Below are 24,020 nucleotides of genomic sequence, written 5' to 3' on the forward strand. Positions count from 1 at the left end.
GGCAGTAACAAAGGCAGGAGCCACGAGAGTGCCAGCTCTATTATTGTGTTCCAGAGTTGAGCTGTTACCTGTGGGTGGTGCTGGAGTTACTGTAAAATGGTCTGGACTCAGAAGGGTGAAGTGGCCCATCACTGTTTCCCCAAAGCAGGAGGTCAGAATTCCTGTTCCTTTGTTGGAAATTTTCTCCTACTAAAAGGAATTACATCCAAACAGGATTTTCGGCTGTTCTTCTCATAAGAAAAGAATCTGTTCTGGTTGAGTGCCTTTCCAGATAATTACTGTTGATTGAAATATGAACAGTCGATCCCACAGAGTGTATTCCACCCACCCAGAGCAGATTTTTGGCACAGTTTGCTTTCAAGAAGGTGTTGTGTTTTCTGACTCCTGAAGTGAGCATTTAATTTTTTAAACACCCCAGTGTAGCTCATTTTTCCATTGAAGAGACAGGTGTATTTCAGGGTTGTCATCAACTAGCTCTGATTTTCCTTCCTGATGTGTAAGTGAAGGATCTGCATAAGCAGAGGTATGCATCTGTCTTTCCCTCTTCCTGTTTTAAACTCTGCATATGTTGGTGACAGTAATGGTGTTGTCCTTTGCCCCCCCAAAAAAAGAAAATAGGCCTTTCTAAGTCACATTTTGCCATTGTGCTTACACAGCGATGTCTTATCGTCTTCTTTTTTATCTTCTTTCTTCTTGCTATTACATCCCCACCAATATCCCACACTCTTATCTGTACAGCAGCTCTGATGACATTTAGCTGTGTCATTGCTCTGTCTCCATTCCTGTTTGGTGGTATTTGATGTGATGCCTAAAGAATACTAAATAATTTTCCTGTGACTGACCGTTGATGCAGGGATGTTCTTCCATGGGAGGAGAGGCAGAGCCAAGGTGTAGCAGTTGTGTGGATTTTCTCTCTGTGCAAGGGAGGGCTGCTACATGTTCTTATGCTGCTTATTAGCCAGGGGGAGCAGAGACTTCCAGCTACACTCAAGATTAGCAGCCATTTGTTTCTCAGTTTCCAGCTGAATTTAGTTCCCTGCACTTCCTTATTTCTTAGACTCCCGAATGAGGAGTGAAGAACTGGTTCAGAGTTTGTTTTTTACATTCACCTGTAAGGGACTCTTCACATCCCCAGTCCCTCCACCCCCAGCAAAAGCACAGCACTGAAACTATTGACCCTCCACTTTCAGAGCAGGTAACCCAAGTAGCAGGGGTACAGTGAGAACACCTTACATTGGGTTTTGCTTCTGCAGAGAACCTCCTGTTTGGAGGGAGGAGGAGGATCTGTAGCTACACTGCTCAGCTAACCCCTGGCAAAGTGACAGATGTGAGGGGTGTGGAAGTCACAAGCTGAGTTACCTGAGTGTCATTTTGTCACTGCTGTCAGCACACCAGACAGAGCTGTGGTTTGATGCCAGCTGTACCTGGTACAGCTTTGTCAACACCTGCATCACCTACCTGCATGCTGTGAAATGGTGGCTAAATGAACAACAGAGGCTCTACCCAGTGCATAGAGAGACATATTTTATTACTAAGGAAAGGAAACTGAGTTTACCATTTACTTTTTAATACAATTAAAGGAGGAACCCCGGGAGACAACATTATATACAAAACACCCATGGTAAACAGAGCAGCTCACTTGCTACAACGACACAGATACAAAGCTAAGAAGGTCCCACAGAAACGATTTGTGTGCAATTCACTGAATACAGCGTAAGGCAATGGAAAACCTGATCCAGAGTATTAGTGCTTAATGAAAAATGAACCAAATAACCTGCCCATCAAGCATATAAAAATAACCAGGTGCTAGACATATTGTCAGTGAAATTTCTGGTTTCCTTTAGAAGGAGTTTCTGAAAGTGTTACTGGAATCCGCGGTGATGTAGAAAGGTTTGGCACAGTGCAAAAGAAATCCTCTGGGAGGCTGCACAATCACTGGTCAGGAGCACAAGTAGAGAGAGCATGGGATAGTGAGAGGGGAAAACATGATGGTACAACTGGCAGAGCTGTGGTGTGGCTGGCAAGGTGCAATTGCAGTGTGGTTTTAGGGAAGAACAGTGCTGGAAATCAGCAAAGTTGGAAATGAATGCCAAGAGGGAGTGGTCAGCCTGCAAGAAGCTGGTCGTTTGTGCTGGAGCAAGCATAGGCTGAAAGAACAGGAAACCTGAAAAGTGAGACACATCATTCATGCACCAAATCCTGCCATAGGGTCAGGCTCTCTTTTGGAAATAGCCTGATTTCTGTCACTTGTGCTCTGTTTGCAGCCAGAACACACAAGTGCAGTTGCTTCCTTATCCCCAGCTTACCTCCTTCACTGTGACAAAAACTCCTCTGTAAGAATGTTCTGAAGTTCCCATTACACTTGGTACAATGGGAAAGCAGTAAAAAGGTGATGGCACAGCGTGACTCTGCAGGAGTAGAAAGGGAGCATTGTCTTATTTTTTTACTTAATCTCAGAGCTCAGTATCCTATAAACCACATTTAATCCCCCTATTTTCTCCAGCAGTTTCTCAAGATATACCAACTAGAAAAAAAGTGAAATGGATGGACTATGTCTTTGCTGTGTCCTAGGAAGATAAGCAGCTCGAGTAACAACACATCCCACAAAGAGGATGACATTGTGCTTTCAGACTTTGGTTTGCCCTGATAATATGGATAAAACAGTGAGGTACAGCTTGCAGAGCAAAAAGGAAAAACACTCCAGTCAAACTCAGGGCAGGGTTGAGTTAGGTTAGTAGGCAGAGTTGCTTAGGAAGCTTACTGTGGCTTGGGGCATTTTCCTCCTTTCCCCTGAAAATGAGAAACCATTTTTTCCTACACAGTAGGCAAGAATGTCACCCAGATCAGATGAGTCCTGTAGGGAAATTCCTTCTAGTCCTGGCTGAGTAGAGAGAACACTGGCAGAAAGCAGCAACATTCAGTAAATAGTAAATAAAAGTAAATATCCTCATGTTGCTGGGATAAACTCCCCCAAATCTGCAGAGCTTTCCATAACAAGCATCCCATGGCAGATGTACACACAGAAGCAGACCCATGTTTATGAAGCAAGGCCCTGAGTTACATTTGATTACAGTAGATACACATGAGATCATCACAGGCTGTCACACAAGTCCCAGTGGGGCTTTAGAGCTGTGGGTGGGAGGGAGGGCACATGAAAGCTTGGCCGTGTGTGTGCACAGGTTGTGGGTCCTCACACAGCAACTGAATGGAAGAGCTGTGCCTCAGTGCTTGGGTTGGCAAGGCTGTCCTTTCAGGAGAGAAAGGTTCTGAGAACTTGTGCCATTGCAGTAGATAAGCAATATTAATTAGCTCTTATGAGTGCTGTCAGTGTGTATCATTCCCTAAAAAGTCTCATAGCGCTGCAAATAAGCATGAGGCACATGGACTCACTTCCAAGGTGTCTTTTTTTTCCTGAAAAATGTCTCCACTATTGCCTCTTTAGTGGAGAAGGGACGTGTATCTGTAATGGTTGAGTCCAAATCCAAAGTCGTCCAGCAGGAAGGACAGATACTTGTGTGAGGCTGAATATAAAAGAAGTTTTAGCTGCTCCGACTCACAGCATGGAGGCACTGACGAGATTGTGTGTCAGGATCTGGGGTGTCCCAAAGGGCAGCTCCGTGTTTCTGAAGGGGTAGGTGGGCATGGGCTCCCTGCTAGGCTGCTGATTCTGGCAGAGGCAGTAGCAAGCCAGAGGCTCCGAAGCCCTGACCTGGTTCCACTGATGCCGTCCTTCTGCCCGCCGCAGGAACACGGAGAGTGCTCTCAGCTGGAGTCCCAGCCCCTGGCTGTAACGTGGGCACCGCCGAGGAGCTTCTGTGGCGTGGCCGGGGCTTGCATTCGTTCACGGGAGGCGGTGTTGTCAGCCCTGGTGGGCAGTGCTCTCCTGCCGCCTCCGCCTTGCAGAGAGCCGAAGGTCCATGCAGCAAGCATCGCTGTACGACCAGCAGTGGAGGCTGCAGCGCGGGACGCACAGCGTGGAGAACCTGAGGGACTCAGGAAAAAATTTCACTGATACTTTGTTTGTCACACCTTAAATGTACCCCGTAGTGCTGCAGAGCCGACAAATAGGTACCACCTGCGAGAGCCCTCCACAAGAGGGCTCCTGGTCCCTAAACTCGGAGCTGTTCTGAGCGGGCAGTGCAGCGAGCTGCAGCCTGGCCCAGCGCTTCCTGCAAAACCCTGGGGAGCGGAGGGAGGATGACTAAGGAACGCTTCCCTGTTTAAGCAGCAGCAGGACACGGCTCAGTGCATCACGAGGTGGCAGTCACACACTAAGGAAGCATCGCTTCCATCCCAGTCCACAGGCTGCGGCTGTCCCAGGAGCTGGGAAGCACCAGCCGCCTACAGGAAAATCTTGGCAAACTTTTATAACAAACGAGAATGGGTTTATTCTGTTGGTGAACTCCTGCCACTCCCACCACAAAACTCCCCAAAATTCATGCTAACCAAGGCTCTAGTATCTGTTCCAGACAGGGCCTTCCCCAGAGGAAAACATGAGTGGGTGGCCAGGTTTGGAAATGAGATGAGTGGCCCGAATGAGAGTTTCCCCTCCTTTCCGTCTCAAGACTATTAAACTTTTAGATTCTGCAGTGCACAGTTTGACAAAGTCGTGACTTCCAGGACCCCACAGCTTCTGCCCTACGGCATTACCCTGGCGATTCCGCAGGCATTACCCTGGCAATTCTGCATGCTGCGGTGAGAGCAGGAAATGCAGTCACTTGGATAATGATGTGAATGAGAACAGTTAGCTGCTAATCTTAAGTCTCTTCATTTAAGTGTCTTTTTGGAGGACACAGCCCTGAAAACTGCTGAGCTCTCAAGCCAAAATGAATATAATCCTTTGTAATCATAACGCCTTGGCAAGCCAGACTTCCCCAGCTCATCTTTTATAACACCCCATTATCAAAAGTAACTCCTTTTAAAATATGAGCGTTTTCTGGGCAAGTTTGAGGGAGGAAACCTTTCCTTCTCCATTCCTCCAGCTGCTGAAGGGAATGGACATATCTCAGAAGTGGGCTGACGTGTCTGATCACACTGGGAAAGCTGGAGTTGTTCTTTTGTTCTCCCTTCCCTTCCCACCATTTGGTCAATCCTCAATTTCTATCATCAGTGATGTTCCCATGTTGAGGCATCAGAGCAGGCTCATGGCTCACAGGGAATCAGCCAGTACCTCTAGAGGGTGAAGGCACATGTGGCCCCTGAGGTAGGGATGAGTAACTCACAAACGAGCCCAACAGTTCAGGCACTAAAAATGTTTAGTTGGGAAGCCCACAAGTGAGCACAGGGGCAATGGAAGGGGATGTTACTGCAGATCCTGACAGCTGGATGACACGTGGTGTTTTGAGCTAACATTGCACAAGCATTTAATAGTATTCGAGAAACTGTTTTGCCAAGAGAAAAGTGAAGAAAACTACCTGCAAATGCGATCTGGTCATACAGATGATGTTTCAGCTGTCCCTTTAGAGCTCATGGGTGGCTTTGTATATCCTTTCACACCCTCTTCCACCGAATCCTGGCTCTTACAACAGCGAGAACAAACTGAAAAAGATCTCTTGTTAGTATATGACTATGGTCATATACAAGTCTGATCTGATAGAAAGCTCTGTTACAAATACATATCTATATATTGTCATATGGATAAAGCTGCTCTTGTTAGCACAGGGCTAGAACCTCAGCCTGGCACAAAAACAGGTTGCTGCATGCTGAGATAAGGTCAGAAGGGAAATAATGATGGATTATATGTCACTAATTGCAGTTTACCTATCAAGTGAAAGGATGCCACTGTTAAAACCTACAAACTATTTCAGTGTTTTAAGAGGATCTCAGATTAAGCAGATCCCCGTAATATCTCACCACCTATGACTGAGTTTTAGTAGTTCAAGTTGAATCTTGTGCAATTGTGCTCGCATAAATTATGCAATGTGAGTATAAGCTATTCTTTAGGTGACCTGTAATCTTGGTCCTTTCTGTTTCCATTCTTAAATCACTGCAAAACAGGCTGTGAGCTCCTCAGAGTGGGCGGCTGTGAACCTCAACAAAGCACCTGACTTTTTTGGCCACAACAATCACACATCTGAGAACTCTTACTTCCGTTTTGTTTTGCTTTGCCTTTCTATTCTTCCCTCCCACTCTTGAGCTCTTTGAAGCATGGCTTTTCGAGCTCAGAAACCACTCTTAGCAACTCCTGATTCAGCTTTCCATAGCCCAGAACAACAGAGGTACTCTCAGACCTATTCTGAGCTCCCACAAGAGCTCTTGAAAGGTGACCTGCAGCAGCACCCCCAGGCAGCCCTCTCAGGGCAGGTCCTTCCCTTCCCAGACAGATGGCCATGCACAGCAGCACTGAAATGGGACAGCTACACAAACTGGAAAGGTGGATGGAAGCTCCAGCTTCAGTACCTTACACTTCTTACAGTTCCTTCTACAGTTTCTTCCATGCCTGGTCTGGAAAGTGGCTGAACCAAATAGCACCACCTGACTCAGCAAATCTACTCCCTGTGCATATTATGGAACTCAAAGGGAAATTCCAGTTAATGTAGCCCTGTGCCATGCTGTTTGCAGGTGATTGCATTCTACCACATGGGTATACTTTTTACATCTGCTTTAAAAGCAATTCCATTCCTGTATAAAAGGCTATCTCAGAGTGCTCCAGGATCTTGCTAATTTAATGGTAAGGAACCTTTTAATTTCCAGTCTATATTTGTTGAGAGGCAAGTCTTCCGATTCCAGTTCATTTTCTCCTATAATTAGAAGTTCATTATACATGCAGCTAACAGTTCAGGCTGTGATCAACTGTGATTTTTTTGGTTTCAGCCTGCTTGTTGCTTTCCTGTTGACACAGCCCCAGGGAGCAGCAGGGGAGAAGAACTGGCACTGGTGTCATAAGGGCACAGAGGTGGAAAATGAGGAGGGGCACAGGTGTGACCAAGAGTCACTGCCTTCCAGAAGCTTCCTTTCTTTGTGATAAAATGCTAAAAGGAAATTAGCCCAGCTTGACTCACTGGTCACCTTGGTTTTTGAAGGGATGCGGTTGATGAGGAGGGTAAAAGAAAAATAATAATGAGACCTCCACATGTCTGACTTGGGAGTGAACTTGTCTGAAATTCAAGTAGAGGTATCAGAAGACACGAGCACGGCAAACTTACAGGTGTCTGTAAGCAAACGGAGTCCTTGGTGCCCAGAAAATGACCTTTTCCAATGGGGAATACCACAGCCAGATGGTGTGAATGGCCTGAGCATAGAGCCCTCAGTGTGGGATTTTTGTCCCAGATGTGGCTCCCCCAGTGACCTGACAGAACTAAGCTGGGTGTTTATCCCAGCCAGGTGTTTATTTATCCTTATGTATTGCAAGGCCTGCTGTCATTCTTCAGGACTGCTCTGCAAAGCTGCTCACAGGGCGTGGATAAAGCACCTACTGCTGCTGACTTTCAATCCTGCCTACCTTTATAAATCTATTAAATGCCTGCCCAAATCTTCAGGGACTTTCTGGCAAGGTCAGCTTAGACATGATTAGGAGCAACAGCTAACAGATAGGATTTTTTTGAAGTTAAAAATTAAATTACTCAGCTGTCCACTAATCCTGAGATATTTGAGGTCCCCTTTGCCATTGAAAAACTCTTGGAGACTTGTCTTGGAGACTTTGTAAGATGGGACCAGGCACTTTACCTGTGCCATATATGGCTGTGCAAAGAATACCAATCTAATTCTTCTGGTTGGTGTTCTCATAAAAGTAGGACACTGCTATGCTGAAGCCTCTCCTGTGGCCCTAACACAAGGTATTTTTGTTACTTTGGCTCAGTGACTTTCTGAGGGATTAAGCAGGGTGTGGAGAGAGATCCAATTTTGAAACTCTCAGTGCTCAGCTATATCTATCATGACCACCAAGATTCTTGGCATTTTAAAGCATCTTAATACATAAAAATGAACCTTTGTGAACCTCTTCATTATCCCTGATTTTGGAAGTATTTTGATCTGCTGTCAAAATTCCCTGTCACCTCTTCGCTCTCAAACGTGAACTCAAGTGTTGCCTGCACACAAAATGTAGGAAAATCATGAGCTAGACTTAGATTTTGTGACAGTGGATGCTGAAGGGAAAAAAAAAAAAAAAAAGGAAATGCGAAAAACGAGAAGAAGGTACAGAAATACCTAGTGTGACATTAAAGTTTCTATAAATGTGTATCCTACATAGAAATTCCATCAGCACTAAGAAACACCTTCTTGAAAAAGATGCTGCACTTACCATATCTTGGGAGGTATCTTGCTGTCAGGGTGATAGCCAGAATGAAGGTGATAACGATGATAATTGAAGCAATAATGACATTATAAGGTGGAGGCACAGGAGGAACAACGCAGTCATTTATATTTTCTGAGATAGGAGAAATAAAACATTAAGAAAGGCTCCAACAGGATATTGGCATTTTCATTTAAGAGCACGTATGTGAATTTCAGGGTGTCTGGCTAAATTCTAACTCAGCTATTCAGCCTGAAAATGGACTTACTCAACAAACAAGCAAACAAAGCTGACACCTAAATTTCTTCCATTCACCCACATTTGCTATGGGCTGAAATTTTTAACACATCCACAGAATGTAAAAAGCTGGGTCTTTGTCCAGAAGAGGACTGAGACAGGAAATATTTAAAAACACATAAGCTGTTTCAGGGAAATGAGCTAGGTTTGGTGGAAAAGTCTGAGATCACAGCTAGAAATTTTCTGTTCTCAAAGGTATTTTGCAGTTTTCCTTACTGATTTAATCAGATTTATGCCTATTTTTTTCCCTTTGTATTCACAAGTGAAAGAGAATGATGCATTTAACAGTCTAGAATAGACTTTTTTCCACATGGCAGGAAGTGTTGTGGCAGAGTTCAGTTTCAGTGGGGTCTGGAGCCTTTGGTGAAAAGGAAATAGAGATGGTGGAAAATCCCATTCTAGCACTGGGATTTTAGAGTAGATACTGGGCCATTCTTGTGCAGCACAGGACTTGCTGCATGGCCATAGATCTGCAGACCTGTGTGCACAGACCTTCAGTTCTTCCACCATCTGCATTTGGCACAGCTAAGCATCACTGCACTCCTGAGACATTAACAGCCTGATCTGCTGTTCAGTCTCCCCTCGCTCTGTAGGGGCTGCCTGCTACCTTTACCAGAGGCTCTGTTCTGCCTGTAACTCAGTGTTCATGAAAGGTTTGTTTGGAGGGCCATTTACACCACACCAAAATGGGAGTGGTTCCACATCCTGAAAGTCAAAAAGTGGGGGGTTTGTGACTGCTGTGGCTGTGTCACTGTTGACTGCACCCTCCTCTGATTACTGCTTTTTTTGTTGTTGTTGCTCTCTTTTTCTATGTAGTGAGCTATCCATAACTTTATTCTCCCTTCATTTGGGAGAATTAGAACATTATGCTCTACATCCAACAATAGCCAATATTCATAAAGCACTAGTTCCTGGCATTTGTTCTGAAGCTGAATGGCACCTCTCCCCACAAGCCTCTTTGATTTTAGTAAGGTAGATGAATAAGCTACCTTGATGAATAAGGTACAATTCCCCAGGAAAAATACTGTTTCTCTGTCTTCCCTTGAAGGTGCCCTTATCTCTACAGTAAAAACATCAGACCCAGAGACATTGCAGAATACTTTCTTGGTAACAACATTTAAAAAATCCTTTTGGTTTTACGAATTTTCTTGCAAATCCCCTTCTACTGCAAAACATCTGGAATGCAGTGTGCTGCCTTCCCTCATGCTGTTTCCACTTGTGCCTCAAGCTTTTCAAAGCACAGGGTTATCTATTATGCCATCACTTCTTAGCCATGCTCAGTGATGGAATTCTTTTCGTATGAGTTAACCCTATGTTACATTTGAAGCAGAATTTTGTCTAGACCCTAGCTGACAGTTTCTTTCACTGAAGCAGGGACAAACATGCTTGTTAAGTGAGGAAATTCTTTTAAAGTGCAGCCTGTGGCTTTTAAAGCACACATGTGTCTCTGGTCCCTCTGTTCAAATACCAGGTCAGTGTCACACAGCTGGCAGCCAGACCATGGGCACGAGATGATGGCAGCCCCAGCCTGTGGGAGCCACCAAGTGTGACATTACCAGATCACAACAGGATCCAGTTCAGCTCTCAGCCCAGCTGCCTCTGCTTGTCAGTCACTGCTGTAACCCTCCCTTCCCACCCTGGCTGTCTTCCAGCCTTTAAAATATTTTGGTGTGTAGTTCATAGATGGGATCATTGGGTGATCTTTGCATGAATACTTGCACAAAATCTACTGCATTCTCAGAGAGGCAACTCAGCAGATTCAACAAAACTGTTTTGTGACAAAAAGCCTTAATAAAACATACTCAGAGGCAAACTGGTGGATGTGGCAAAGCCACTGTATTCCACAGAGCAGGTGATGTTGACATCTTTGGTCACGTTGAGCACCAGTTTTCCAGTGACACTGTATGTTCTGAGGCTGGGCTCGGACACCCAGCTGGCGTTCCACTCCACGGACACGTTGTTGAGGGCTCCAGAGATTGTGGGCCTGGGGAAACCTCCGTGAGAAGAGCAGGTCACCACCATCTCTGTCGACTCGCAAGAACCACCGGACACTTCTGCTGTTATGCTGGGCTTGCTGAAGTCAGCTGAAGAGAGGGAGATTTGGTTACAGTGAGGTTTGCAGCCCCCAAAACCCACAGTCAAGGTGAAGACTCCCCCACACAGCGTTCACCACGGGAAGTTTTTCCTGCCCATGGCCTAAGATACCAAGCAACCAGTCACTAGTGAAAGAAACTTGCCCAACACTCTGTGGCTGACCAGTGGCAAGCAAGGAGAGACAGTTTTCCTTCCAGGCCCATTGTCTGTTGAGCAATATGACACTGCCATCCAGCCTGGAAAATCCCTTCAGACATCCCAGCCTGATTCCAGCATTTCCCTTTCCTGATCCCCACAATAACTTGATCCCACTTCACCAAAGGGAGCAGAAGTCTACCATAATTATTGCAGCTGGCCTGTTAAGACAGCAAGGGAATTTCTGGCTGGAAAGAAACTGGAGTATTTGCAGACAGGAAGAGAGATCCATAGTTTTATGGTTTTTATGCAGTTAACTCCTCAACCCTCATGGTTAAAAAAGGGTGTTGGCAGTACACTTCCCTTTTTTCATATCAGTTCCCAGAAAGATCTCTGAATTTGCCTCCTTGCACATATACCCTCAGACCAGCAGGAAATGGCCAAAGCTCAGGAGCTTGTCTTTTTTTTTGCTTGCTAAATCTCCTTCCAGATGAGGAATGCTCCTTCACTGACTTGTCTGGAAGATTCATATAACTCTCTATTGTTAAAGGTACAATAATGCCTGTATATATTTATATATATCACCAGTATCTCAGTCTTTGGTTGAGATCAACTGCCACAAAAACACTGGTGGAAACGGAAAATGTCAGTGGAACTTTTTGTGGCCTCTAAGAGAAGATTCAGATTCATTTTGAACAAAGGAACTCGTTTTTTTTAATGTAAAAAGCCTCAAAGCTCCACGGTGAATTCAGCCTTAGGCTGTGGAGCTGCAGTGCAGCCACTTCCACGGGGGTTTGGATGCAGGGCTGGGATGCTGCCATGGCCACCCTGTTTCTCTTTCAGCTTGAATGCTTGCCAGGCACCAAGGCCTTGGTCTTGCCTTGCCCCAAAGACAGCAGGGGCTGCCTCAGGCACCCATCACCAGTGGTACCTGGGAGTGCCTCCAGGAGGGATCCTTTCACAAGAGGAAGGCATCAAGGGGAGGAGGTTGAGTTGGTGGTTGAAAAAAATATTCTGTACTTGAGGTAGCTTTAAAAAGGCAAGAAGGGAGGCTGCTGGAATGGAAGCAGTTAACACAGCTTCCAGCACTCTTCCAGGCTTCCTGATGGAAATCTATCTGCTCCAGTATGAATAAGCTGGGAAGAGCATCCCTCACCCCTAGCAGCTGGCACTGGAGAGCCTCAGGTGTCAGGAGGCAATCCACCTACCTGTCACAAAGAGGCTGACAGACTCATCACACACGACGACAGAATTGCGCTGCACTACACACTGGTAAGAGCCATTGTCCAGGATTTCCACAGGGGAGATCCACAGGGTGAGGTTCCAGGGGTCCATCTCTGTCCGGTTCCGGTACCGCTTGTGGTTGGGGATCATATTCCCCTCTGAGTAGGCCAGCACCACGTCTGTAATGTTCTTCTGCCAGTAGACACGGTACTTCTGTAGGCTTTCAGAGCTGGGAATTTCATGACAACAAGGCAGGCTGACCTTTCCCCCAACTTTGCCATTGACTGCTTTCTTCTCCAGTGCTTGGCCTGCAGGTGAGGGGCAAACAGAAGTCAGTGAGTCAGTGGAACAGCCGTGTGCCAGGACCTATTGCCTAAAGCTCACCCCTTCATGCTCCTCTCCTACTCAGGATCATGACCCAGTGGGCACACAAGGATTGCTGCATGGATTGCTGAAGGCAGAGGCAGGAGAGTTGCTTGCCTGAACAGAAATCTTGCTGTCCCCTTTAAAAACAGGGATAGAAACACACATGCACAAACTGCTATCTCCTCTGCTCTCCCTTTTCAGAACCTGATGTTTGGAAAATCTGTGTCACTCTCCACTGGGCTCTCTGAATGCCTAACAGGGCCACAGTGGACGATTTGTTCAGGGGGGCTGGGGCATTTTTGGTAGCTATTTTTTCATAAAAGAAAAAAAACAACCCCTAACTTTCAAGATCCCAGAAACTACAATCAACCCTGCATATCATTGCTGAATCACAAAGGATTCAGCCACACCGTCATCAGCCTTCCTTCGTCATCAGCATTAGCAAATGAACAATTTTGCCTAGTCCAGGTGGAGCAAATTTATCTTTGTGAAAGCACATGGGATGACTTGGAACCAGCACAGATGGTCCCCAATTCCCAGCCAGTGGCACACCTGAAGCACAGCCATGTGCTGACAACAATAAGTTGACACCCTTGCAGGGTGAAATTTGGTGCAGCTTTGACCATGGGAGCAGTAATTCCCCTGCTAAGCACCCTGCTCCCATGTTCCGCCTTGCCTTCCCTCTCCTTCCTCTTTCCAGTGGGTAAAGGTTCACAGGGCCTGACCTCCGAGCAAGCAGCCCAGCAAGGAGTTCTGCTGCTGCTGAAAGGTGAGCCAACATGGACACACAACCCTGTGCCACACCACGGGGCAGATGGCCGGGCTTTCACCTCAGTTAGTGCAAGCCTGGGGATGAGGTGCACCCGGCTTGGTTAGTCCAGAAGATCAGGCTGCTCTCTGTCCTGCTTGCCTCGGCCTCGCTGCCTTAGCACTTGTCTGTAGTGGTGGAAGTGGGATATCCATCTGTTACACTCCACTGAGTGCAGAAAAACAAGGAAATAGCTGCCTTCAGGACAGAAAATATCCAGAATCCCTCTTCTTTCCCTGCAGAACACATCTCAGTAAACACACCTGAGAGAGGAAGCAGGAAAGTCCTGACAGGCGGTGTGTCACTGATGGGGACAACGCAGCACCACCCATCAGTGGAGGGGAAGAGCCCACGTGCAAAGCCTCTGCCTGAAGTGTGAGCTGAGCAATGCACAAAGCTGAGCCTCAGAACTGCCACCCCGCCAGCAAAGTCTGCCTGATGCTGGCTCCCTCCTGATAGTCCCAGCCTAACTGCAGCCATGCTGTCCAGAGGCAGGGTGCAGCACTCAGGCTGCCACCGGGACGCTGCAGCATTCACATTCAGCCATGTCCGAGGCAGCCAGCAGCTGGTGGCCTGCCAGGCCTGACTCACAGACCCTGGGGTGACCCAGAGACCCTGGGGCCACTGTCACAGCCAGACCCCTGTGGCACAGCTCGGTGACTTGCTCACAGTCCTACAGCTGCTGGTGACTTGCTCACAGTCCTACAGCTGCCGGTGCTGGAGGGAGACAAGCGGATGCTCAGCCAGTGCCCTGCCACAGCTGGATCGTGGGGCTGCTTGCTGGAGTAAAGCCCAGACACAAAGCCTGGGACAGCACACTTAACACACATGAGATGTGGCACATGGTTTGACTTGGCAGGGCTGAATTAAAGGCTGGATCGTCAGGGTCTTTTCCATCCAAAATAATTCGTCAAGGTCTTTTTCAACCAAAATAATTCTGTGATTCTGTGAAATAAGTTTCACTCCCCTCCCCTGCCACACACCCATCCCTGTCCTACTTGCATCCTTGACATTAAATCTGAAGGAAACACACCAAAAAGTACTGTGGAGGTCCTGCTGACACTATGGAATGTTTTAATATTAGTTAAATAAAATAGAATATGTAATTAAACTAGCAACTTCTCATTTAACTGGTTTCCCTCCACTCAACCACTCCACTTTGGATCTTCCAAAGGGAAAGTTTCAATATTTTCCCCCCACTTCCTGTACTTCCCCTTCTAACGCAGATCAGGAGCAACCAAGCTGGGGCAGACCAAGAGCAGCTCAGCACACTGACCTCTATCAGCCATCAACTGCTAGCAAAATGAGAGAAAAACTAATTTTTTTACACAGGAGAAAAACTGCCTTGTCTCGCCAACCTTTGCAGCCTGAAATTCAGGATTTCTTGACATCAGCATTTAAATTGTTACTGCTAGAACTACCCTGCAGGAAGAGTTCGTGCTCTTTCAGGAATGCCCTTTCAGGAATGCACATATATTTTTGGCATTCACAACATCCTCTGGCAGTTTGATTACATGCTGTGTGAGAAAGCATTTCCTTCTGTTCACCTTAAAAGCAGCTCACTTCAGGCTGTGATTCCTGAATTTCCTTCTCCTGCACCTCTGTGCGTGTTTGTGTGTATGTGTGTTTTTATCTTTGACCATGTCTTTGCTTGTTCTCACAGTGCAGCTCTTCATATTATTGGAGAAACTCAAAAGAGCAGCCAGCCAAACATCCAGTCAAACTTTGGGATAGATAAAGACCATTTTCTGTTTTCTTTTGCAGCAATAGGGGAAGAGTAGGCGTACAGTACATGTCAGGGTGATATCACATCATGAGTTGCATGAGGTTCTCCCTACCTTGCCCCTCAGAGTCTCCTTTGCAACCAAAAGGAGAACAAAAACCTCCTCGGGAGTACATGTGCAGGGGCTGGAAACTCCTGCTGATGTCATGTCTTTCCTTAAAAGGCTCTGCACCCTTGAAACTGCAACCTGAATGCTGCAAGGCTGAAGGAACCAAAGTCCACGGAGAGTCATTCAGCCCTACAAAAGTCCCTTTTCACTTTGGAGGTGAACTGCAAAGCAAAAATGAAAATCCAGTTCTGTGCCGTTTCTGTGCTGAATGCTCTCTGCAGCCAGGCTGAGGGGAAGGTATTCACCATGGAAATACTTTTTAATGACTTTTCTAGAAAAAGATCCCTACTCTTCCAGCCCCTCTGAAGCCCACACACTCTCTTGCTGTGCACACACATCGCTCCATCATTGGAAGCCCGTGGCATGTGGCAATGCTGAAGGGCCGACTTTCTCTTCCCTGGGCAGAGAAGCTTGCTTCATTCAAACTATGCCTGTGCTGCAGATGCCCCATACAGCAGGGCTAACTGGAACAGAAAGAGTACGGAGGAGAATTGTTCCTTCTTGTTTGCTCTGAGACTCAAGAGAGCTGTTGAGCCTGTATCCCTATTTCCCGCACTATTTGCCAGAGCCGTGACTCAGAAATTCCCCAGCCACAGAGAGCTCTGTTATTCTGACCACACATGCAGTGAGACAGTACATGAGAGCAGAATTCCTCTGGCACAGACTTCTTGCAGAGACATTTGACAGTAAAAGGCAGCTAAACACCTAGCAATGCTCTGGAGAAGCAGCCTTAAAGTGTTGGAAACCTCCAGATAAGTCCTGGTGAACAGAAGCTCCCAAGCCCTTCTCTTTCCCCTGAGTTCCCCGTACCTCTGCCCTTCTGAGCCTTGCTTTGCTTTTTTTTCCTTCTGGTTTCCCATTTATTTTTGCAACAGCAGCTGGTATCTCTACTCATAAATTAATGGCATCACTGACTTTGCCTAGGACCAAACACCTGGGACTCCCACTCTGCAGGTAATTCTGCAGCTCAGACCCCTCATTTTCTGTGAATAGCCCATCCACCCCAAACTTGCATGATTTATCCTTTGAGGACAATGCAGTATTTTACAGGGGTTTCCAAGGAAAACAGACAATGAGTGAAAAACATTTTGAAAAGCTGAACCTTTAAAAGACTAGACACTCCCCCTTGATCTTCTCTTTGTCCCAGATGATTTTGCCAATGGGAAATGAGATTCTCCCCAGGCTTTTCATAGAGCCAAAAGCCAGCAAACGTCCTGTGCCACATGGGAGTATGTGAAATGCCTTGTGTTTAAATCAGTGAGTCCTGGGAACACACTGATGACAGAAAAAAACCCTGCTAGATGCCCAGATAACCTCTATGTGGACACACTGGTCCAGAAGTGTGTAAAAACACTGCCCTCCTCTGTGTTCCACTGTAAAGACCCTGTGCACTAAGAAAGATGGGGCGAAACAGAGAACAGTGGGTGCTATAAGGCCCTGCTGGCTGTCCTCCTTACGGAGTCTGTGACTGCAGATTAACCCAGGCATGAGTGCCTGACAAGCCTCTGAGGCTCCTTCTTCACAGACTCCACTCCAGCAGGTCCAGGCATGCCAAGAGAGCTCTTGGCAGACATGAAAAGGAGGAGCAGCCCTTTGCCCTTGCACAGCGCCAAGCCCAAGCTCTCATCACAAACCACGGACCTGCTGCTGCTCTGGGCTGCTTTGGTGAAGCAAAGCAGCTGCAAATCCAAATGCTTTGCTCAGGTCAAGTTCCCTTACTCATCCCAAATATGGTTAGAGAGAGGAGCAGAAAAGAGGCTGTCCCACATAAAACCAGCGATGGACTTTGTCTGGCAGTGCTTCCCCTCAGCTCCCTGTACCTGCTCACACTACTTGAGTGTACCTGCAGCAGATAAGAGACAGGATTAATCCTAGAGCATGCTGATGGCATGGCAGGTTTGAGGTAGAGAAATGGTCTGAAGAGGTTTTTCTAAAAGTTCATCCTTGCTTGCTTCTGTGCTGTAACCTTGGGGTACTCCATACATGGTTTTATGCACTTCCCATCTTTATGCTGCCACATCTCTCCTAAACAGAAGAGTAATGCTGGTTTGCCCAGCTCTGTACTGTTGACTTGGCAATTATTATAACACTCCCAGGGGTGTTTTGGTGTCCCACTCCACCAGCAGCCTTCATTCCATTGTCACGCTGTTTTATTTTGTGTGTGTTTGCACATCCCCACCTTTAGTGAGGAAATCCTTGAGGCCTTGAAGTGGCTGTGAAAACCAGAGGGCGATCTGCAGTTAGCATCTGGGAAGACAAAAGGGAATCTGAAATACTTTGGTAGGGGGGCTGCTGCAGCGCTGGGGCAGCTCCAGCCAGATGACACCTCTTGCCCCAGGTCAGGTTTGGGTACTTGTGGAGGTAAAAATCTCCTGCTTTCTGAGTCAGCCTGGGACAAGCCCTCTGCCCGGGTATGTCCAGTCTGCTGTGTTTGTTACATGAGTAAAATCGCAACTCTGCACAAAGCACCGGATTTCTCATCTTGGCACCAGGCAGGAGGGCACATCCAAGCAGGGAGCTGGATATGGGACCAGAATTACTTGGAGATGGGGCCCTGATCACGTCTTAGATCTTTTCCCCGTGCTGCAGAGTGCACCACATGGGAGGAGAGGATGGAGACCTCGCTTTGTCCCCTGCAAACCAGCAGGGACGCACGGCCGTGGGGACAGAAGGACATCTTTGACTTGGAGAAATGAGCAAAAGAAGAGTCTTTCTGAACCTTCACCCTTTCTCCATTCCCAGCCCGTGGAATGTGACCCTGCTAGAATAAAAAAGGGCAGGAAGGGCCCATGAATCTGGACTTCCTCAGAAGATTTGCATATTTTAGTTCCTTTAGAGATCAAATTCCTGCATCTTGCTCAGCATTCTTTCGATTTCCCAGATTGGGAGCAGAAACTAGATGTGGCATTTGTGTAAGACGGGCTGGTAGGGGAGATTTGCCACAAAGACAGACAAAAATAAATCTGTTAATTTTTTCCCCTGCAGTCTCTGTCTCTTGCTGACAGGATCACTTCGTACTTCCTCTATATTTATCTCCCAGCTGAAGATGTTCTCAGATAATTTTCCTAATTCCTCCAGTAGCACTGCCATGCATGCTACTGTCCTCACAGCAGTTTCTGAAATTGAGGTCCTCCCCACTGCTTAAGGCTGTAGTTTTCTTCGATGCTTGCTAAATCTGTCTCACATGCTCCCCAAGCAGCCATCCCTCTCTTGAAACTGATAGGAGGTGAAAGTACCCAGTAACTAGGAAAATCAAGTGTGATACCTCTCACATAAGCCCACTTCAAAGTCGAAAAATTACAGATTTTAATATATATATTTTAGGGACTGGTGTCTGACAGCGGGCTCTGCTCTCTCTCCGAAGCGCAGGGATCAAATCCTTGCCTGCAGGGCATTTAAAGCGACACCAGAAGGTACCTGCTAAGTGGAGAGCAGAGAGACTTTTTAAATCGTCCTTTCTAACAACTTTTTACGTGATGTGGTAGGAATTGGAGCTGGCCAAAAGGTGCATGTCCTTTGAGCGCAGGATAGGTAGAAATGCCACCATTAGCCATCAGTCAGCATTTTCTTTTCAGCCAGGGAGTCCCCAGGGACCCATGATATTTTAAAAGAATAACAGAGAAAAAGCAGAAGCAAAGCCTATGGCATTTCCGAGCTGGGAAAGATTTACACATTCTCAAATGAACTGCTGAGACTCCCAATGGTGGTACCTCTCCAAGGGGACAGAACAGCTACAATTAAACATAAAGTTAATCTACTTTAAAACAAAACTGACCTCTTTCTGCCAAGTGAACAGACACCACTGCATCCACCACCTGCCTTGCTACCCTGTGGAAGATACCACATGTGCACAGCACTTACACTGGGAAACACGTTTGAAAGGAAGGCCTTCAGCCTGGAGAAGAGAAGGTTCCAGGGAGACCTTAGAGCAGCCTCACAGTGCTTAAAAGGAGCCTTAAAAAAGGCTGGAGAGGGACTTTTCACAAAGACATGTAGCAACAGGACAAGGGAGAATGGCCTCAAGCTGAAGGAGGGAAGGTTTAGATCAGATATTAGGAAGAAATTATTTAATGTGAGATGGGTGAGGTGCTGGTTCAGGTTGCCCAGGGAAGGTGTGGATGCCCCAGGCCTGAAGGTCTTCAAGGCCAGTTTGGGTGGGACTCTGAGGCACCTGCTCTAGTGAAAGTGTCCATGGCAGGGAGGTTAGAACAAATTAAGCTTCAAGATCCCTTCCAACACAAACTCTGTAATTCTATGAGAATTTCTCTGAATGTGGAAATTCTCCCTCAGCCTGGCACAACCTTGGGATGCAGCCAGGCAACAAACTCACACTGATCTCATGCCTTCCCCGTGCAAGCAGAGGGGATCTGGCTCCCCTTTCCCTTCCAATCCCACGTGTTCCCCCTTGCAGGGCTCTCCAGAGTCTAGTTCAATATACCAGTCTTTAAAAAAAAAAGAAAAAAGGAAACTTTCTGCTAAGCTGGCAGGTGAAGTAGATCATCCAGGGATCAGACATGTGCAAAGAAGAGGATTATGACACAGCCAGAGAGGAGCAGGATTGCATCTTTTGGTGGCAATGACCTGTTTGTACCCCTCAACTGTGACTCCTGTCTGCATCTGTCCCCCTCCAGGGTGCACAGCACTGAAAAAACCTAACTCACCACAAGAGAGGCAGAGGGATAACATCAGTCCTTTATGTCAGATTAATCACCCCCATTAAACCACACCTGGAGCTCAGAATCAAGGCAGTGATGAGCAGGAAAGGTGTGAGGGTGTAAGGGTGGCATCGTCTGCTGGTAATCTACCACAATTAGTAAAAGCATGGTCCACTCCAAACTTTGCATGTTTAAATGCAGGGCTGTCCAACATGAACGCTGCAAAAAGGATACAAATGTCCCAGTGATGCGGGAAATGCAAAAAAGCTGTTGCAGTCAGAGCAACATGAGGTCACTGGAGCTATCTGGGTTCATTCCGATCTAACTGGAAAAAGGAAATGATGTGGGTGGAAGGAACACTTGACCGACAGCCTTACAAACTTGGCATTTAGGCTTTTCACTGTATTTTGTGTGTAAAAATGCAGCTTGTCTAAGTTTAATTTTCCGTGGGTTTTTTTTTCTAAAGAATTTCTTTCTTTAAGGACTTCTTAAGAAAGAAGCACTCAACTGAAAAAGGAAAATAGTCTCTATAAGCAAAAAGCAGTAGGCTTTAGCTGGGTTTCTGTTTCTCCAGACAAGCTCCTATAGCAGGTTTCACTCTGGATAGAAAAAGGAGTTCCTTAGATCTGCTGCCTTTGTTTTTGAAAGACTTTTTTTTTTCCGCGTGTCTGGAACAGGAGACAGAAACTCATCCAAAAAAAAGCAATTAAAACAACAGCTGAAAGCATGAAGAGGAATAAGTCAGAAACTCAATTTGCATCCAGTGATCAAGTGGGCAAATCCGGTATGTACAGAAAAACTTCTGCCATCTTCATGAAACCTGCCCCAGCACAACCCATACCAGAGCTGGCAGGGAAATCAGACACCAAGCACCCACAGCTCACTGCTAGACACTTCAGTATTCAGGGGTGGCCACAAAACAGGGAATCTTTCTCAGCCCTCATTGCACCTTTCTGAAACCCAGCTCCACTCCGAGCTCTTCTCTGGGATTACTCCACAGGGGAAGGGGATTCCCGGAATGAGTTACTGGTGAACCAGTGCTCGCTCACAGAAGTGGATATTCCCCCTCCTTTCCCAACTCTCCAGTAACTCAGAAAAGCTGTAGGGAATTTTCTTCAAAAATTCTCAAAAAATTTCACCCCTGGGAAGAAACCAAGGGCTGGCTAAGTGGTCCCCAGCTGGAGGAAAAGACTCCAGGGAAGTTTAAAAATATTCCATGGGCATAAAGCTGGGCTTGCTGGGTCCCTGAAGGCAGTGCCTATGCTTTGTTTGCACACAGAGCAGGGAAAGGTCATACTGAGGGCCTTCAAGCTATATTTTTGTAGGATAAAAAACTGGGACAGAGAACATGCTTTGTAGGTTTGTAGGTAGTTGTGAAGGTGCAGTGGCAGGACAAAATCAAGCCCATGGGGATACCAGCAGCGCATTCAGATCGTAAAAAAAAAAGTGCTGTAACCAAGGCTGTTCTGCCACTTTCTGCTGAGACAATGGGGTGTTGTTCATGGAATCAGTGTCTCCAGGAGCAGGTGACATCCCAGAAGCAGCTCTAAATTACACTGGCATTTCACCTCAGGTGAACATCAGAGTAAAATTCAATTCAAAGGAAAATAAATAGATCTACACAACTTGCACAGACACAAAATTCCTATGAAAGACAACCTTCAAATCAACCTTCAACCTTTCCTATGAAAGACAACCTTCAAAACCCTTTTAATTAAGCCCCCCATTAATGCCTTCCACTGCTACAATGTGAAATTGCAGCCTGACATCCCCTCTGTTACTATTTTGCTCACGTGGGCTTTGCAGAGGGCACCTGTTTCCATCCTAGAATGCCACCCGACCTTTTGCAGTGATACATCAGGGAGGTGTGCCAGCATCAGGACACAGCTCTGGGAGCCAGGCCTGACTGTGCCTTGATGTGGCCATGAGTCCCATGTGGGGTCAGTCCTGTAAATGCTGGCTGTGGCAGCTCACTCAGTGTTGTGTGGGAAGCCATGGTGATGGCAGACACCCAGGGCTCCACTATTTGGCCACAACGAGGTCAGAACTCGATCCCTGTGGTCCCTGTGGGCGATGCTGAGAAGGCATCACCCACAAGCACCAGTAAAGCTTTTAAAACCCAGTCCTTTGTGGGTGCCTTTTTGGCACCACGTATTTTCAAGGAGCACCAAAGTAGGAATGCTGATCTTTGGGGAGAAAGGGTGCAGAGTGTATGTGAGTGCATACAGAGAGAGAAATAAGTGCCTCAGCTGTCCTGCTCTTATCAGTCTGCCAAGCCCCTGCTCCTGGGGCACCAGGCCTTCCACTGACCTTTTGCTTGAGAAGCATCTAAAAGTTGTGCCTCAAAAGTACAACTAGACAAACAATTTTCTGTTATCAAACCCCTATTTCTAGTAGTGGATATTAGCATGCATCAAACTATGCATGCAACTATACATCCTTCAGCCAAGGAACCAGAATTGTTTTCAGAGAAATTACATGACTAGCAAATTACCATATGCTTGTAATTACATTATTAACATACCACAAGCTCTTAAGGTACTGAGAGAGAAACAGTTCTGCTCATGATAGATTGTTTGCCTGATGCAAATACAAGCAAAATACATTTGTGCTTGACAAATGCTTTGCAAGCACAGAGGTAAGGGAAGGAATGAGGGGAAGACAAAAGAGCAGAGATCCCAGAGTGACATTTGAGGTCATTGCTTTCTTTACAAGTGAGCTCTGCAATTCATTCCCTGCTAAATTCTCCAAGTTTTATTTTCAAATTCTGAGACTGAAACTCAGAATGAAACCCAACATCAAATATCTCCCAGTTTTACAACAGCAGCATGAAAAGCTCTGTATTTTGCATTGCTGGATTTTTAACTAAAGCCTCTGTTCAGCCCAGGTTTGCTCTAGAGTACCATCAGCTGCAATGAAACACTAAAATTTACAGTAAACACACAGCTTGTTTTGCAGCCACAATGAACTCCAGCTCAGAAGTGAATTTTGTGTGGTTTACAGGTTAACATTTCACACATCTGAGAAGACTCATCCCAAGCCTGTTGAGGTGAGGACAGGTCTGTGCGAGCTTTGTGGCAAGTCCTCAGAAAAGGACAGGGCACAGCCCAGGCATGACTCCAATGGGGAATTGTGTTGTTGGAGAAAGAACTCCCTCTGCTCTGTGCTGAGCTGCCCAGGAGGTGCAGAGCACTCCGAGCTGCCACCTTTCCCTATCTTTTCCACCACGCACCCACTTTTAATCACCCAAAAAGATGCAGAAACCACCCCCCCACCAAAGGCAAAGCGCAGGGGGCTGCTCCATGTGCTCCCCACAGACATCAGCTAATCCAAACCACCCTCATTTCTCTCACTCTGGCTGGGGTGGGAGATCACCATGCCTCTCTGGGAGCCAGCAGCCTGGTGCATTGGGCCTGGGAAGCTGAGAGCTAATGGCTCCTCAGTGAAGTGCCAGCCACCCCAAACCCTGGCCTGGGCTCAGCCCTGGCAGAGGGCACCAGGAGTGTCCTGAGGGCCACCATCCCCTGTTGAACATCACAAAGGGGCTGCTTCTGGTGCCCAGCCCCTTCCCACACTCCCGTTCTGGCTCCTGCTTACCCATCCCAAGGCAGAGCAGCACAAAGAGCCCGAGCCCCAGCCACGTCCTCAATGCCAGCGCCGATGGCGAGGTGGGCAGCCACATCATCTTCCTGTAGCTCCTGGGCTGGGAGGAGAGGGGAATATGGTTAGGGGAGCAGAGCCCGAGGAGTCACAGCACCTTCCACTGTGCCCCTCTCCTTCCTGCCTGCTGCCACCACCAAAAACCCCGAGCACAAGCCCAGCCTGCCCCGCTTCCCTCCCCTGGTACCTGTCGCTCCCCGGTCCAGCAGCAGAGCGGCCACCCCTGAGGCAGGGAGGAGGCAGGGGGCTCAGGGCCAGGCCATGGGTGCCTGGCTGCTGTCACCGAAACCCTCCCTGGCAGGGTGCAGGGGGAAGTCTGGGTGCTGGGAGGCTGCTGTGCCTCATAAGTCACCTCACACCGCCCACGGCTTCCTGGCGGGGCGTGCGTCAGGGCGCAGCGCCTGCCGCCCCCTCAGCCCACGGGCACGGGGCTGCCCTCATCCCCCGGGGATGCTCTGGGCGCTGCTCCAGGCAGGAGCGTGCCAGGCTAAGGAACCCTGCCTGCAAGTGTGCCAGGCACTGCTGGGGCCTTGGGGGCTAAAATGCAGCCAAGTGAGACCCCAGTGCTGCTTTGGGAATAGCCGCATCAAATTATGTTTGGAACGGAACAAAATGCCCGCACTACCATTTCAGGCCCAGCGGGGTGTAATCCATCGAGC

General features: G+C 47.3%; 1 protein-coding gene across 2 annotated transcripts; it reads right to left on the minus strand.

Annotated features, from left to right (window-relative positions):
- Positions 1 to 24: 24 nt before the first annotated feature.
- On the minus strand, positions 25 to 23,689 carry CD80 (CD80 molecule). Of its 2 annotated transcripts, none has more exons than XM_063419435.1 (7): positions 23,549 to 23,689; positions 23,299 to 23,404; positions 11,965 to 12,288; positions 10,330 to 10,611; positions 8,240 to 8,365; positions 5,415 to 5,538; positions 25 to 3,983 (listed from the first exon to the last, which is right to left on the minus strand). In XM_063419435.1, exons 2-6 carry the CDS (start codon positions 23,384 to 23,386, stop codon positions 5,432 to 5,434), a joined length of 927 nt encoding a protein of 308 aa, XP_063275505.1. In that variant the 5' UTR covers positions 23,387 to 23,404; positions 23,549 to 23,689; the 3' UTR covers positions 25 to 3,983; positions 5,415 to 5,431. The 2 variants fall into 2 exon arrangements, with proteins under 2 accessions (XP_063275505.1, XP_063275506.1); XM_063419436.1 differs by having other exon boundaries at positions 23,299 to 23,399; positions 23,549 to 23,684.
- Between the last annotated feature and the right edge of the window lie 331 nt (positions 23,690 to 24,020).

Source organism: Prinia subflava, chromosome 25 (assembly GCF_021018805.1).
Source record: "Prinia subflava isolate CZ2003 ecotype Zambia chromosome 25, Cam_Psub_1.2, whole genome shotgun sequence".
In the NCBI taxonomy this organism is placed as follows: Eukaryota; Metazoa; Chordata; class Aves; order Passeriformes; family Cisticolidae; genus Prinia; species Prinia subflava.

Bases quoted from the DNA above. Each gene is read 5' to 3' on its own strand.
- CD80 (XM_063419435.1), bottom strand. From the start codon at position 23,386: ATGATGTGGCTGCCCACCTCGCCATCGGCGCTGGCATTGAGGACGTGG. The intron at 8,366-10,329 runs GTATGTTTTATT...CTCCTATCTCAG, and splicing joins ATCCACCAGTTTGCCTCTGA to AAAATATAAATGACTGCGTT. The intron at 5,539-8,239 runs GTAAGTGCAGCA...GATCTTTTTCAG, and splicing joins AAGATACCTCCCAAGATATG to TTTGTTCTCGCTGTTGTAAG.